General features: G+C 57.4%; 1 protein-coding gene across 4 annotated transcripts in view; it reads left to right on the top strand.

Moving 5' to 3' along the window:
* The window catches only part of MYO7A (myosin VIIA), a gene marked incomplete at both ends in the record, with an annotated part of 63,773 nt that extends 49,363 nt beyond the window's left edge, over positions 1-14,410 (top strand). For 3 of the 4 annotated variants that reach the window (XM_080717534.1, XM_080717533.1, XM_080717532.1), the window contains 14 exons: positions 1,839-2,029; positions 2,524-2,648; positions 2,922-3,081; positions 3,638-3,789; positions 4,568-4,723; positions 5,146-5,251; positions 6,266-6,379; positions 7,335-7,422; positions 7,518-7,624; positions 10,363-10,548; positions 10,961-11,077; positions 12,013-12,096; positions 13,641-13,760; positions 14,321-14,410. In XM_080717534.1, coding sequence (XP_080573660.1) covers positions 1,839-2,029; positions 2,524-2,648; positions 2,922-3,081; positions 3,638-3,789; positions 4,568-4,723; positions 5,146-5,251; positions 6,266-6,379; positions 7,335-7,422; positions 7,518-7,624; positions 10,363-10,548; positions 10,961-11,077; positions 12,013-12,096; positions 13,641-13,760; positions 14,321-14,410 — 1,796 coding nt within the window. The remainder of the gene's footprint in view (positions 1-1,838; positions 2,030-2,523; positions 2,649-2,921; positions 3,082-3,637; positions 3,790-4,567; positions 4,724-5,145; positions 5,252-6,265; positions 6,380-7,334; positions 7,423-7,517; positions 7,625-10,362; positions 10,549-10,960; positions 11,078-12,012; positions 12,097-13,640; positions 13,761-14,320) is intronic. The other variant, XM_080717535.1, reaches the window with a different exon arrangement.
* Between the last annotated feature and the right edge of the window lie 725 nt (positions 14,411-15,135).

Below are 15,135 nucleotides of genomic sequence, written 5' to 3'. Positions count from 1 at the left end.
CAGTGGGGAGGGGCTGAAAAGTGAGCAGGGAGCCCAGAGGCAAAGCCCAGGCCCCAGGAGGAGGAGCTGTGAGCCAGCCTGAGGGTGACAGCTCAGAACTGTAGACAGCTTGGTGATTAGGATGGGGGAAGGGAGGGCAGAGGGGCCTGGAGTGAGAGAGGCCAGCTCACAGGCTCAGGAGTGGGGCTTTCTAAGTTCAACGGGGAGCCGCAGAAAGTTGGTGTGTGTGTTGTGTGTGAATGCACTTGCTTGCTTGCTTGTGTGTATGACTGGGGACTGAACTCAGAGACATTCTGCCTCTGAGCTACATCCCAGGCTTTTTTTTTTTAAATTTTTTAAAAAAATTTAATTTTTATTATTTATTAATTATTTATTGGTGGTACTGGGGTTCCTAGAAACCCTTCTACCTCCGGGCTACACTCCCAGACACCTATTTTATATTTTTATTTGGAAACAAGGTCTCTTAAGCCAGCGTGGCTGGCTTTAAACCTGTGCAATCTTCCTGTCTCTGCCTCCCAAGCGCGGGGATTACAAGCATGCGCCACCATGCTCGGCCTTTAAAAAAAAACTGGGAGTGGAACCCAGGGGCTTTCTACCTCCGGGCTATACTCCCAGACCTATTTTATATTTTATTTGGAAATAGGGTCTCACTAAGTTGCTGAGAGCCTCACTAAGTAGCTGAGGCTGGCTTCGAACCTATGCGATCCTCCTGTCTCAGCCTCCCAAGCGCAGGGATTACAAGCTTGCGCCACCACGCCCGGCTATATTATATATATATATTTGCAGTACTGAAGATGGACCCAGGGGCATTCTACCTCTGAGAGACACCCAGCCCTAATTTTTTTTTAAATTCTTTTTTCTTTCTTTCTTTTTTTCTTTTTTCTTTTTTCTTTTTTTTTTTTTTTTTTTGGTAGTACTGGGGTTCCTGGAAATCTTCTACCTCTGGGCTACACTCCCAGACCTATTTTATTTTTTTTTAATCTGGAAACAGGGTCTCTTAAGCCAGCACGACTGGCTGGCTTTGAACCAGCACAAGCATGCACCACCATGCCCTGCTAATTCTATAGTTTTGAAACAGGGTCTCAGCGAGTTGTGAAGCGCCTCACTAAGTAGCTGAGGCTGTCTGCAAACTACAATCCTCTGGTCTCCACCTCCCAGATGCTGGGATTACAAGCGTGTGCCACCACGCCCAGCCTAATTATTATAATTTAGCTGGGCGTGGTGGCACACGCTTGTAATCCCCACTCTTGGGAGGCTGAGACAGGAGGATCGCACAGGTTCGAAGCCAGCCCCGGCTACTTAGTGAGGCTCTCTGCAACTTAGTGAGACCCTGTTTCCAAATAAAGTATAAAATAGGTCTGGGAGTATAGCCCGGAGGTAGAAAGCCTCTGGGTTCCACCCCCAGTACCACTCCAAAATAATAATAATAATAATTATTATTAACTTATTTTGAAACAGGGTCTCCCTAGGTTGCTGAGAGTCTCATTAAATTGCTGAGGCTGGTCTTGAACCTGCAATCCTTATGTGTTCCTAGTACTGGGATTACAGGCGTGTACAGCCTGTGGCTTCTGTAAAGATGTTCCGGGGTCTTAGGGGACCACAGACTTAGAGTAGAGGCAGCTGTCTAGCTTGTGGGGAGGGGCCACAGAAGTTGTGAGCAGACCCGTGGTCACTCTGGTGGCTTTGTCTGTGTGGGGGTTGTGCCGGGGTGGAGGCGGGTGGCAGTTGGGCATAGAGGGGCAGGGCCTCTCTTCTTCAGCGGGGGACAGTGGCTTCTCTGTCTGTGTCCTGGCCGCGCCTCTCCGTGCCCCCACATGCCGCTCACCTCTGCCCCGCAGCGGGCGAGGACTCGGGCTTCCTCAGCTTCGCCAAGGGCGACCTCATCATCCTGGACCACGACACGGGCGAGCAGGTCATGACATCAGGCTGGGCCAACGGCATCAACGAGAGGACCAAGCAGCGCGGGGACTTCCCCACCGACTGTGTGTACGTCATGCCCACGGTCACCATGCCGCCGCGCGAGATCGTGGTAGGTGGCCGGCAGTGGCCTGGGTGGGGCTCCCCCAGACCCCACTTGCCCTCTTCTCGTAGCTGAGAAATGGAGTGAGGGCTTACAATGGACCTTGGTCTGTGGCTTCTGTAAAGGTGTTCCGGGGTCTTAGGGGACCACAGACTTAGAGTAGAGGCAGCTGTCTAGCTTGTGGGGAGGGGCCTAGAAGGGACCTCAGAGGAGGGCCTGCCAGGGGGAGGGGAAGGGGAGAGTAGAAGGGGAGTGGGTTGCCTTGCACCGTCTGAAAGACAGTGGGCACAGCTGGCCAGGGGGACCCTCCAAGCTGTGTTCAGGACCCGGCCCTCCGGGGCTGCGAGGCAGAACTCAGCGCAGTAGACAGCAGTGGCTTGAGATCCTGGGGAAGGGGAGACAATGTCCCCCGCTCCAGTCTGGAAGGCTCCGGGCTTTACCGTGTTGTTTCCAGTGGCCCCAAGAGGCTGGCCGACCTGAGCTCCCTGCCTCTCGGCCCCCAGGCCCTGGTCACCATGACCCCCGACCAGAGGCAGGACGTCATCCGGCTGTTGCAGCTGCGAACGGCAGAGCCTGAGGTGCGCGCCAAGCCCTACACGCTGGAGGAGTTCTCCTACGATTACTTCAGGTGACAGCTCCCGGGCGGGCGTGAGGGATAGGATGGTGACCCAGGCGCCTGCTGCTCTCTGCTGGGGCAGCCACACCTGTGAGAGGCCCGTCAGAGGCGGCAGAGGAGGGCAGTCTCTGCCCACCAGGTGACCCTGTGCGAGAGCGTATGTCCCCCGCCCCGGGGAGTTGGCTGAGGTCCCCTGGAGGAGATGGCAAAGAAGGGTGGGGCCAGCACCGCCTGTCCCTGTCTGTGAGTCCCGGGCCACCTGCCGACTGCCCCGTCCCCTGGCAGACCCCCACCCAAGCACACGCTGAGCCGCGTCATGGTGTCCAAGGCCCGTGGCAAGGACCGGCTGTGGAGCCACACGCGGGAGCCGCTCAAGCAGGCACTGCTCAAAAAGATCCTGGGCAGTGAGGAGCTGTCGCAGGAGGCCTGCATGGCCTTCATCGATATCCTTCCTTGAGGACCGCAGGGCGGGAGCCTTTCCTCTGGACCCTGAGAGGAGGCCCAGGCACATTCAGAAAGCCCCATTTGTCTCCTTTGACAGTCACTGAGTTGACAGATTGTTAGGCCAGGCATGGAGACAGGGCTGTGACCAGAGCCAGCCCAGCTGACCCAGCCTGGAGGAAGCAGGGTGGGCTTCCTGCAGGAAGTGGTATCTGGGCTGGAACCTGACGCTGGGAAGGAACTAGCCAGGTAAAGGGGAGACAAGTGGGTGCGTTCCCAATGGGGGCCGCCTGCACACAGGGCCTGGGGCAGAGCCGCACATCCCAGGGCAGAGGTGGGCCGAGGAAAGGAACCTGTTAAGGAACCTGGGCTGCGTCCCAAGGATGGGAGCCCCTGGGTGGGGTGGCACAGTCCTGTTGGTGATTTGAGAGTCCACTGAGGCCGAGGAGGCGGAGCGGGGCCTGAGACATGCGGCTGCCAGCGCGGGTGAGGAGAGAAGAGGGCAGGGTCAGGGGCGTGTGCCCACTTGGCCAGCAGCCAGTCCTTGACAGCCCCCACCCGTGCTCAAGTACATGGGTGACTACCCGTCCAAGAGGATGCGCTCCGTCAACGAGCTCACCGACCAGATCTTTGAGGGGGCCCTGAAGGCCGAACCCCTAAAGGACGAAGCGTATGCGCAGATCCTGAAGCAGCTGACTGACAACCACATCCGGTGAGCGGGCACAGAGGCAGGCTCGCACCCCCGGAGCGCTCGGCCCTCCTGGCCTGGCTGGGCCTCAGGCTCCAGGTCAACCTGTCTAGAACCCCGAGGTGTGGCTGGATTTGTAGCTCAGTGGTAGAGGGCAGGTCTACCATGCAGGGCCCTGGTTAGATCCCCAGCACTGCAAAAAACAAAAAACAGGAGGTGGGGCTGGGGTGTGGATCTGTGGTGCGCTTTGCCTGGCAGGCTCGAGGCCCTGCTTCCGTCCCCAGCACAGCAGAGCAAAATAGAACCCAAGGCTGTCCCCTCTAAGCTGAACTCCCTGCAGCTGCTGCCCTTGGCTCCTCTGTGAGCCTCCTGCGGACAGGCTGCGCAGATCCCCATGCAGGCCAGGCCGCAGGTGCACGCAGAACCCAGTGTCCTGTCCTGGCTCAGGCCAAGCCAGCTGTCATTTGGAAGCTCTGGCTAGAAACGCTCATGAGTGGGGTGTGGGCCCCAAGCCTGGCCCTTTCTCCTCCTCACTGGGCCAGCCTAAGGCAGGAGAGGGGAGTCAGACTCTGCACCTCAGAGGCTGAGGAGAGCTGCCCACCCTCCTTCCCAGCCTCCTTCACACATGCACCCTGGACCTGCCCGTCAGGCTGTTCATTCTGGCACCTTGTCTCTGTGAGGGCTGGCATGGGTGGGCAGATCGGCCTGGCTGTGGGATGCCTGAGAGGGGCTGGTCCTCAGGGCAGAGGAGCTGCGGACAGACGGGGTCAGGCCCCCTGATTCCCGACGGGCTCTCCTGCAGATACAGCGAGGAGCGGGGCTGGGAGCTGCTCTGGCTGTGCACGGGCCTCTTCCCGCCCAGCAACATCCTCCTGCCCCACGTGCAGCGCTTTCTGCAGTCCCGCAAGCACTGCCCGCTGGCCATCGACTGCCTGCAGCGCCTCCAGAAGGCCCTGAGGTATGCGGCCGCTGGGCAGGGGCAGCGTGGGGACGGGCCCCGGCCACCCTGGCATGTGGGACGAGGCCCTGGGATGAGGCTCTGAGAACCTGGGCCGCCCTGGGTTCTTCAGCTGCCAGCTGCACAGAGGGAGGGATGCAGCCCGTTCTGCACACGGTTTGAGAGTCTGGTTGCTCAGAAGCGATTGGCTCGGCCAGTCGAGTCACCAGGGAGGCGCACACACCTGGATGCGCGCTGGACAAAGGGCGCCCACTCCTGCCTGTGCACCCCGGCAACCCTGAGCCTCCCATTCCACAGATGAGGACTCTGAGAGGCTAGGACAAGGATCAGACTGGGGTCTCTCTGGCTCCAAAGTTTTCCTGGTCACTGTGGTCCCACTAACCTGCCCCCAGCCAACCTGCCCTCCCCCGCCCCATTTTCAGAAACGGGTCCCGGAAGTACCCCCCGCACCTGGTGGAGGTAGAGGCCATCCAGCACAAAACCACCCAGATCTTCCACAAGGTCTACTTCCCAGACGACACGGATGAGGTGAAGGCCGGGGGTGGGGGGCTGCCGGGAGGGGCTTCCCCGGCTTATACAGGCGGCCCTGACGCCCTGTCCTCCTGCCCCTGGGGGAGTCAGAGCTCAGTCAGGGGACCACAGACTCCTGGTGTGGTGCCCACTGCTTCCTGGGGCACCCTCCCTGAGAGGCCGCCCTCCAGCTCCCTCCTCTTCTGAGGATGCCTGCCTTGGAGAAAACATTCCTTCTGACTCAGGCTCTGTCAGGCGCCACCTCCCTGGTCCCAGAGGATACACAAGTACACGTGCGCGCGCGCGTGCACACACACACACACACACACACGCTCCAAGACCCCCACACACACCCGTGGTCCTGAGCCCCAGCCCCCTCTCGCCTCTCCCGTGGCATTGGCCCCCCCAGCTTTGGTCCTGCCTTCCAGAGTCCTTGCTGTCCTCCCCACACCCACACGCCTGGGCTGCCCGGCTGTCTCATGACCCTCATCCTCTGTCTCAGTGAAGCGCCTCATTCAGATGAACTCCAGCATGAAATCTAAACTTTAGTTCTAAGAGTAATTTTAAAACTTGTCTGCGACTCGAGACTCAGAAACGCCACAGTAGGATTCTGGCCGTAAGGCTGGAAGTTCCTAAAATCCTCTCCATCTGTCTTCTCTGATGGAAGCACCCCAGATCTCCCTCCTGCTCCATCTGCACTTCCCTCACTGGGCAGCCCCCCAATACCAGGAGTCGGCTCTCCTCTTCCTCAGGCCTCTCTCCTTCCTGTCCCCCAAACCTCAGCTGCCGCGCCTGCTTCTGCAGCCAGCCCTGGGCCCCCAGGAGGCCACAGAAAATCCACATCCTGCTCGAGGGTCAGGGGGCCAGGGCTGAGAAGACCCAGATGGGCGTGCGTTTTCCTTTGCTTAAGCTCTGTGCCCAGCTCTGGACCCCGGGAAGCCCCCGGAGGGAGGGCATCTTGAACAGTGGTCTTGGGGACACAGAAGGGTGGCCGGGAGGCCCTGCAGAAGCCACGTGAGCTCCGCCCTGCAGGCCTTCGAGGTGGAGTCCAGCACCAAGGCCAAGGACTTCTGCCAGAACATCGCCACGCGGCTGCTCCTCAAGTCCTCCGAGGGATTCAGCCTCTTTGTCAAAATTGCAGACAAGGTGGGTGGTTGGCTGTCTACTCGCCAGTTGCCTGCCCATCTGTTGTGCAGTCTGCCGGGGCCACTGGCACTTCCGGGGTGCATTGGCATGGGACATCAGGCTGTGCCCACCTCCTTACATTGCTGCAGCCTCCCTTCACAAGGATCCGCTGCCCCTTAATGGCCTCCGAGGCTCTGCATAGGCCCTTGGACCCTGTGGGGAGCCATGTGCCCAGGCCTTCCATTTTCTAAACACATAGGTGCCTCCCATGGATTTGACAGTTTGCTTTGACCTGTCTCTCAGCTGCTATACCAGGGCCAATTAACTCTCAAAATAACCCTCAAAGGACAGCATGATTATCCCTACTTAATAAATCATAGAAACTAAGGCTTGGAGAGGTTAAGTAACTTATCCAAGGTCACACGGCAGGGACTCAGATCTAGTTGCCTCTGACTCCAAAGCTCAAGCTCCTCCTTCTCTGTCCCTGGAGGTCCTCCAGGCCCAGCTGTGAAGCTCCTTCTGGAGGAAGCTTCTCCAGCCACCTCAGGGAGCACCTGGGTGCTCCCTCCCGTTGATCACGATGGATCTGTGTTCATGACTGTCCCTGCGCCAGACACTGGATTCTCAGAGATGACCCTGACAAGGTCCCACACCCAGGAAGCTCAGAGCCTGCAGGAGAGCTGGACATGGATGCCAGGGGACCTGCAGGCAGGAACTGGGCCTCATCTTTGGCCACTTTCCCTTGGGCCTGAGGCAGTTCAGTGTCCCAGGCATGGAATGAAATGCCCGTCACTCTGGACAGGAAGAGGGCTGTGTTCTAGAGATGCTGAACAGGCGCGGCGAGGGCAGAGGAGGGAGGGCCCACACAGAGTGGACTGTGGCTGGAAAAGGGCTGCCCAGAAGGCCTCGGGGGAAAGGTCAGAAAAGCCAGACTGCTTGAACTAAAGTGCGCACCCTCTAACGGCCACGCCCCCAGGTCATCAGCGTTCCAGAGAATGACTTTTTCTTTGACTTTGTTCGACACCTGACCGACTGGATAAAGAAGGCTCGGCCCATCAAGGATGGTAAGGAGGCTGGGGCCTCCGGGTCACCTCCCCTGGGGCTGGGAGTGGCACCACCTGCGCTGGGACTCTGGGTGACCGGCTGCCCTGTGCCACAGGGATGGTGCCCTCGCTCACCTACCAGGTATTCTTCATGAAGAAGCTGTGGACCACCACAGTGCCAGGCAAGGACCCCATGGCCGACTCCATCTTCCACTACTACCAGGTGAGCTGCCGGGGTCAGGGCCGCCTGCTCCTGCCACCTCCCACGCTGCGGCCTCGTCGCGCTCTGTCTCAGCCAGGCAAGGGCCAGTGCGGCCGGCCGGCCTTGCAGGATTGCTGCTGAGGCCACTGGGCCCCAGGGAGCGCCCGACCTCCCCGCTGTCTCCTGGCCTTCCAGCCCTCTTCCTCTCAGCTCCCCATCCCTGCCCGTTCAGGCCCCTCCTTCAGTGCCTGCTGTCCTCTGAATTCAAGATTCTGCTGCGTAACTGAGTCTGTCCAAGGCCTCTGTAGACATTTTCTGGCACAGGCAGGCACCTGCAGGAAGCCGGGAGGGAGGCTTGCGTGCTGAGCATCGATTCCCTGCCTGCCACCTTTCGCTTCTAGTCTTAACAATTAACCCCAGAAGTCGGCATGTTACTCCTGGTCTCTAGAGGGAGAAATGGACTCAGAGAGGCCAAGTGATGTGGCTGAAGCCACACAGCTGACAGAGGTGGGACTGATTCCAGGTCCTCATGACTGCAGATCAGGGATCTTCTCTGGCCGCAGCCTGCTCACCGTGCTGTGGGAGACAAGCCTAATGCCGAATGCTGGAAGGTGTGGCGGGGGCACATGGTGGGGAGTGCGTGCGCCCGGGGGGCAGAGAGCTGCCCTTGTTCCAATACCTCCTCCCACTCCTTGCCATGCCCCCACCTGCCTCCCATATCCTGAATCACTTGCCTGATGATCTTGGCCTCCTGAATTTCTCTAATATCCCTCATCCACCCCTCATTCAGGTGGTGGCAGTGACCTCCTCCTTGGTTTCCACCCTTGGCTTTTGTCCCCCTTCGGTCCCTCTGCACAGGGCAGCCCTCCTACTTTCCAGACCTTCTCGGTAGCCTCCCAATGGCTCTTGAGGTTACAGCCCCGAGGCCTGACTGTGGCCCTGCACGGTGGCGCCACTACCTCCTCCTGCCTCCTCCTGCACCCAGCACCCAGCTGGTTCACTCAGGCTGCCGCTCTTCAGAGGCTTAAGCGTGCCGCAGGGCCTGTGTGATTTCATCCTATCCGGGATGCTCTTCTTCAGTTCCTTGACTCACCTCCTGAGCATTTAGATGTCCTATTGTTTTAGTCTACTTTTCCGCTGCTGTGAGCAAAATATCTGACAAGAACAACTTAGAAGAGGGAAGGCTAATTAAGGCTTTTTGTGCAGTTTTGGAGGCACAGTCCATAGTTGGCTGACTCCAAGGCAGACATCCTGGTGGCAGAGTGCGTCAAAGGAAAGCTGAGACATCAAAGGTGGCAGGAAAGGGGGACACCAGGGACAGACATAGGCCCCATGGCCAGACCCCCAGTGATCTACCACCTCCAGCCATGCTCACTGCTCAGATGACTTTCACTTCAGTGGGTTTATCCATCAACAAGATTAGAGTCCTGATTCAGTTATTTCACTTCTGGATATTTTTACATTGCCAATACATGAGCTTTCCCAGGGGGCATTATATATTCGAGCCATAGCACTGATCTCTAAGGAAGTCTTCCCTATACCCAGGACTAGAACATGTCCCCTGGTGGCAGGCTTTCATAGGACTGTGAACAGTTCCTTCAGACAATGATTATACATCAGTTTGGGGGGATTCTGAATGTCTGTTCTTGCCGGAAGACTACGAGTTCTATGGAGAGTAGGGAAAGTGTGTTATTGCTTGACGGGCCTGTCATAGCAAATGCTCAGCCAGTATTTGTTGGATTGATGGGTGGCTGAGCAGGTGGGTGAATTGGCAACTCAGTGAAGAGACAGGTGGAAAGGTGAAGGCTGGGTGAATTTATGGGTGGATGTTGGTGGGTACCTTGGTGGGCAGATGGATGGACAGATGGGGAAGGGATGGGACATGGGTGTTTGGGCAGATAGACCCACAAATGTGTGAGTAGATGAGTAGGTGGAAAGGTGGAAGGAGAGTGGCTGACTCAGTCCCATCATCAGCAGAGGCCGTCTTTGGCTTCCCTTCTGCTCCAGTGATGGGTAAGATGGTCCTGAGCTCCAGAGCCTGTGGGCAGTGCTGGCCCTTCATCTCAGCGCTTGGTCTGCTGCCATCTGCAGACCCTCTGAATTTGGAAGTTCAAGGGTGTGGGAGGGCTGGTGCTGCTGCTGAAACCAATTGGTCCCAAGGCAAAAGGCAATGGGAGGAGGCCAGACCGAGGGGCTGTTCCAGGGGAGGCCCCTGGAAGAGAAGTGTGGAGCAGTCTCAGGTCCACTGGCCGGTCACCCCGAGTTGCTCCATCTCTGAAGTGGAGCTGCTCACCTCGCTGAACTGTTGGGGGAAGGGAACGATGCTCAAACGTGGCTGTGCTTTCAGACTAGAAAGTGCTGCTGGTCGAGTTGGTTCATACTGGTAATCCCAGCATTTGGGAGGCTGAGACAGAAGATCGCAGTTCAAGGACAGCCTCAGTTACTTAGTGAGGCCCTTTGCAACTCAGGGGGACCCTGTTTCAAAATAAAGAATATAAAATAGGGCTGGGGGTGTAGCTCAGAAGTAGAATGCTCCTGGGTTCCATCCCTAGTACTAAAAAGAAAAAAAGTGCCGAATCTGTGTGGGCATACTTACTACCTCCTGCTTAGCCCTCTTCCAAAGTGAGCAGGGTCAAAAGAGGCTGAATTAGGTGGGTCCAAATGTGGTAGTAAGGCAGGAGCCTCCATCCTGGGGTGGCGGGGACAGAGCATGCTTCCTCCATGTCCCTCCATACCCGTGACGTCTCTGTCCTTGGCAGGAGTTGCCCAAGTACCTCCGAGGTTACCACAAGTGCACGCGGGAAGAGGTGCTGCAGCTGGGGGCGCTGATCTACAGGGTCAAGTTCGAGGAGGACAAGTCCTACTTTCCCAGTATCCCCAAGCTGCTAAGGGAGCTGGTGCCCCAAGACCTCATCCGGCAGGTCGCACCTGATGACTGGAAGCGGGTGAGCATGAGGGAGGCAGTGGGAACTGGGGATCCCTGAAAGGGCCTCTGGGTATCTCGGGGTCAAGGGGCAGGCAGGTGCCAGCCAGTGGCCTCTGGGAGAGCCTCTTGTGGCTCCTGTGTGTGATAAGGCACCCTCCATTCTGCCTCCACCTGCTTTATTCTCTAGTCTGCTATGCAAAGGATTCAGTAGCCCCATGGGAGTAATTTGCCCTGTCCTGGGTACCAGGACAACCTGATTTTTCTGATACCTCTAACCTGCCTGCCTGGGGAAGGGGGCAGAGACCGGAAGTCCACTAGCTGGGATAATGGGGGAATCCCTATGGCCCCCAGGACTGCTATTCCTGGCTCTGGGTGCAGCCAGGCAGGAGTGGCTGGGGAAGGGACTGTGAGTGACCCACCTCCCCCCACAGTCCATCGTTGCCTACTTCAACAAGCACGCAGGGAAGTCCAAGGAGGAGGCCAAGCTGGCCTTCCTGAAGCTCATCTTCAAGTGGCCCACCTTTGGCTCAGCCTTCTTCGAGGTGAAGGTATGCTACGGGGAGTCCCTTGGAGAGGAGGAAAGGGGGAAGAGACAGCGCAGAGACCTCTCCCTAGGACCGAGGGAGGCAGCGATGGCCTTGGACACTTGCCCTGGCAAGAAAGGAAGGGAAGCACCCTCAGCCTTGAGCTGGCTGTCCTGGATAGGGGCTCAGCCCTGGGGACAGACACCAGAAGCTCAGCCCAGAGTAATGGAGGGTGGCCTGTGCTGTGACCGTGTGGAACCCTTGCTGAGGTGGCAGAGCTGCGGGGTGGAGGGGCTGCCCAGATCCAGGAGGGCTGGGGAGGCTTCCTGGAGCAGCTGGCATCTGAGCGCTCCGGGAAGACTGCTCCTGGGCAGGGCACCCACCTGGGCAAAGGCCTGAGGCATGAGAGCTCAGGTCTGGGTGAGAGGCAAGATGGCGAGCAGGGGCAGCCAGCTTGGAGGACTTGGAGCAGGGATGACAGGGCCAGCTGTCCCCTCTGGCCACGGGGTGGAGGGTGGAGCAGAGGGGCAGGACCAGAGGCAGAATGGTGAAGAGGCCAGTGTGGGTGGGCGCAGGTGGGGTGACCTGGCTGGGCACCCAGGAGAGAAGCTCTTGAGAAGCGTGGCTGTGCAGGGAGCAGAGGGGAACGGCAGGTGGGTAGCTGGAGAGAGTTGGAGGGCTCAAAGGGGGCCTCTTAAAGATAGAGGCCTTCAGGCAGGAGGAAAGGACAAACAAAGACTCCTGGAGAAGCAAGAGAGAAGGGATGCAATTGCTGCGGGAGCCCATGAAGGGTCGGGGCAGCGCTGAGGCCCCGCAGAGGTAGAAACCTCGAGGACATGGCCTGGCCACCTCTGGCACCGAGTAGGCAGCCGGCCTGGCTGAGAGAAGCTTCAGTCCTATCTCCAAACGCTCTTCCCGCTGCAGACCCCATCTGATGGTTTTCCACCTTTCTTTACTAGCAAACTACAGAGCCAAACTTCCCCGAGATCCTCTTAATCGCCATCAACAAGTATGGGGTTAGCCTCATTGACCCCAGAACCAAGGTGAGCGGGGACAAGGGCTAGCGGGCGGTCCAGGGGGGATGCTGAGACATAGCCGCTGCCAGCCGGCTGCTGTCCCAGTTCATCAGGCGCCTCACCTTAAAAGGTCATCTGTGTTGCTTTGTCTATGCTTTTTTGGCTTCACAAAAATGGCTCTAGTCCAAGAGTGACTAACAAACTTTTTTTTATATATACTGAGGATTGAATCCAGGGCCTCAGACATGTTAGTCAAGCACTGAGCTACATCCCCAGTCTTTATTTATTTATTTTTCATTTGGAGACAAGGCCTCATTAAGATGCCCAGACTGGTCTTGAACTTGATATCCTCTTGCCTCGGCTCCCCAAGTTGCTGGGATTATAGGTGTGTAATAGGCCTGTTGCCATAGCAACAAGCACCAACAAATTTCTTGCTGCTAAATCCATGAACCTTCCAGGTGTGGTGGTACATGACTGTAATCCCAGTACTTGGGAGGCTGAGACAGGAGGATCGCAGGTTCGAGGACAGCCTCAGCAAGTAGTGAGAGTCTCATCCAGTAAGTGAGACCCTGTTTCCAAATAAGAAATAAAATTGGGCTGGCAGTGTAGCTCAAAGGCAGAATGCCTCTGGGTTCAATCCCCAGTACCACATTAACACACACACACACACACACACACACACACACACACACACAACCATGAACCCCTTTTAGTATTTGGGTTTTCATCATCATTGGATGCTATACCCTGCTCCTTTCAAATTGCTCTCTGCCGCCGGGTGTGGTGGCTCACCTTGTAATCCCCGTGCTTGGGAGGCGGAGACAGGAGGATCGCGCAGGTTCGAAGCCAGCCTCTCTGGCTTAAGAGACCCTGTTTCCAAAAAAATATATAAAAATAGGTCTGGGAGTGTAGCCCAGATGTAGAAGGGCTTCCAGAAACCCCAGTACCACCAAAAAACAAAACAAAACAAAACAAAAACAAATTGCTTTCTGCCCATACTGTCAAGATGCAGTCTGCCAGGGTAGCTGGGTGCGTATGGGTCGGAGCGGTCTTGCCACGAGGCCAGGAAGCGCAGTCCTAGCATCCCCAGGAATACAGCCGGGTAGCTGGTGAAGCACACTGATAACCACCCCGTTCTGTCCCCTGGCTTCCGTGCCACACGTTCCTGGCTTTCTAACTCTCTTGGGCATTTCTGAGCTCTTTCTCCACGTAGCCCACGTACACTGTGTCCCCAAAGGCTCTGTCCCGTTTTCTTCTTGGTTCCCTCCTCAAGCTCTCCCCGGCCATCTCCTCCAGGCTCAGAGCATCCGTTCCCTCAGGCTGCCCACAGTTCTGATTTTGACCCCAAGGACAGGACCATACAACTTCTTGAAGTTTCTTGGATGACCAAAGCAGGGAATAAGGGCGCCCGCTTCCCACGACAGCTCCACGCAGAGCCAGCCGCTCCTTCTTGCTCCTTTTCTCCTGTGAGGGCCTCAGGCCTTCCACGACAGGGAGCCTATGGGCTGCACCTGCCAGAGCAAGGCCAGAGGGTCCGTGCTGTGCAGCTTCCTGCCCTTTCTGTTCCCCAGGACATCCTGACCACTCACCCCTTCACCAAGATCTCCAACTGGAGCAGTGGCAACACCTACTTCCACATCACCATTGGGAACCTGGTGCGCGGGAGCAAACTGCTCTGTGAGACATCGCTGGTGAGAGCCCCTCTCGTGAGCCTTGCGTGGCCTCGGCCTCCGCTCAGCTTCCATCTTCCCAGCTCCTAGGATCAGCACAGGGAGGAGTGTGCCTGGGGTCAGGGCCAAGGTCAGACCCAGGCTTAGCTTAGGTCTTGGGAAAGGGCTTAGTCTGGGACCGAGGAACAACTACTTTTTCAGTATCTGGAAACGGAGCTGGTGGTTACAGCCTCTTATTCCTAGTTCAGTGGTGGAACCATTCGCAATGAGATCTCTTGAACCGAGCTCAAACTTCCAAGGTTCAGATCTACGGGCGGCCTTTAGTCACTCCTGGAGAGAGACATCCAGGACCTGGGGAACCACAGGAGAGGTGCTGGATGTGCTGTCACAGAGCTTAGAGCCCCAGCTGCTTGGCTGGGTGAATCCAATCCCTCAGCTGTGTCGATGGGGAGACTGGGTGCTGAGTGGGACTGGATCTGCCGGCCAGGCCTGCCCCGCAGGGCGTCCGGGAGCTGCGTGGGTCTGAGTGGCGGGCCTCGTCCCACGCTGTGCTCTGCTTACTTCTTCATGCCTGCTTCCAGGGCTACAAGATGGATGACCTCCTCACTTCCTACATTAGCCAGATGCTTACAGCCATGAGCAAGCAGCGGGGCTCCCGGAGTGGCAAGTGAACAGTGGTGGAGGTGCTGGCTCCGAGGTGCTGCTCTCCAGGGAGCAGCCGGCTCAGGTCCCCTACTTACCCCTGCGCCTGGGGAGGACCTTTGCCACCCGGGCATGGAGGCCGGGCCGGCTGCCCACCACTGACCACACCAACCAGCCTCTGGCCTGCCTTCCAGTGAGTCAGAACTCCCCTCCACCCACCTGTGGAGCCTGGGAAGAGCAGGGCTCCGCCCAGAGTACGAGCCTATGCTCCTGGATGCCTTTCCCATCACACACCAATCCCACTATGAACTTTCTGTGGACTGTGGGGACAGAGGAACTGAGATCTCTATATTGGGAACAATCAAACCAAGTGTGCACTGAACAGAATATTCTGAAACCCAAGGAACTGGGTTACCTCCCGCTCAGTCCAGCATCCTCAGCTGGGGTGAAAGAGACGAATCACTTTTGTACACTGTAGTGTGAGTGCTGGGTCCCTGCTCAAGCTTTCCTGACCTTATCAGAGCATAAAAGCATGTGTTTTATCCTCTGGTCCTGTAGTGTCTTTGCTGGGGTGGTGTTGGGGAGATGAGCACAGGGATCTGCTGGGGAGTGGCCTTAGAAGTCCTCCTTGGTCTGTGCTGCCTGCCAAGCTGGTCTGGGTTTGGAGGTGTGGGATCAGGTTGAGCTTGGGAGGGGGGTGCTGGACAACATTCTAAGAGTGGGGGACCTAAGTGTTGGGGTCTAGAGGAGGGAT

Source organism: Muscardinus avellanarius (genome assembly GCF_963383645.1).
Source record: "Muscardinus avellanarius genome assembly, chromosome: 1".
Lineage (NCBI taxonomy): Eukaryota > Metazoa > Chordata > Mammalia > Rodentia > Gliridae > Muscardinus > Muscardinus avellanarius.
The sequence above is the reverse complement of the archived record's forward strand: the minus strand, read 5'-3'. Positions and strand labels throughout refer to the sequence as shown.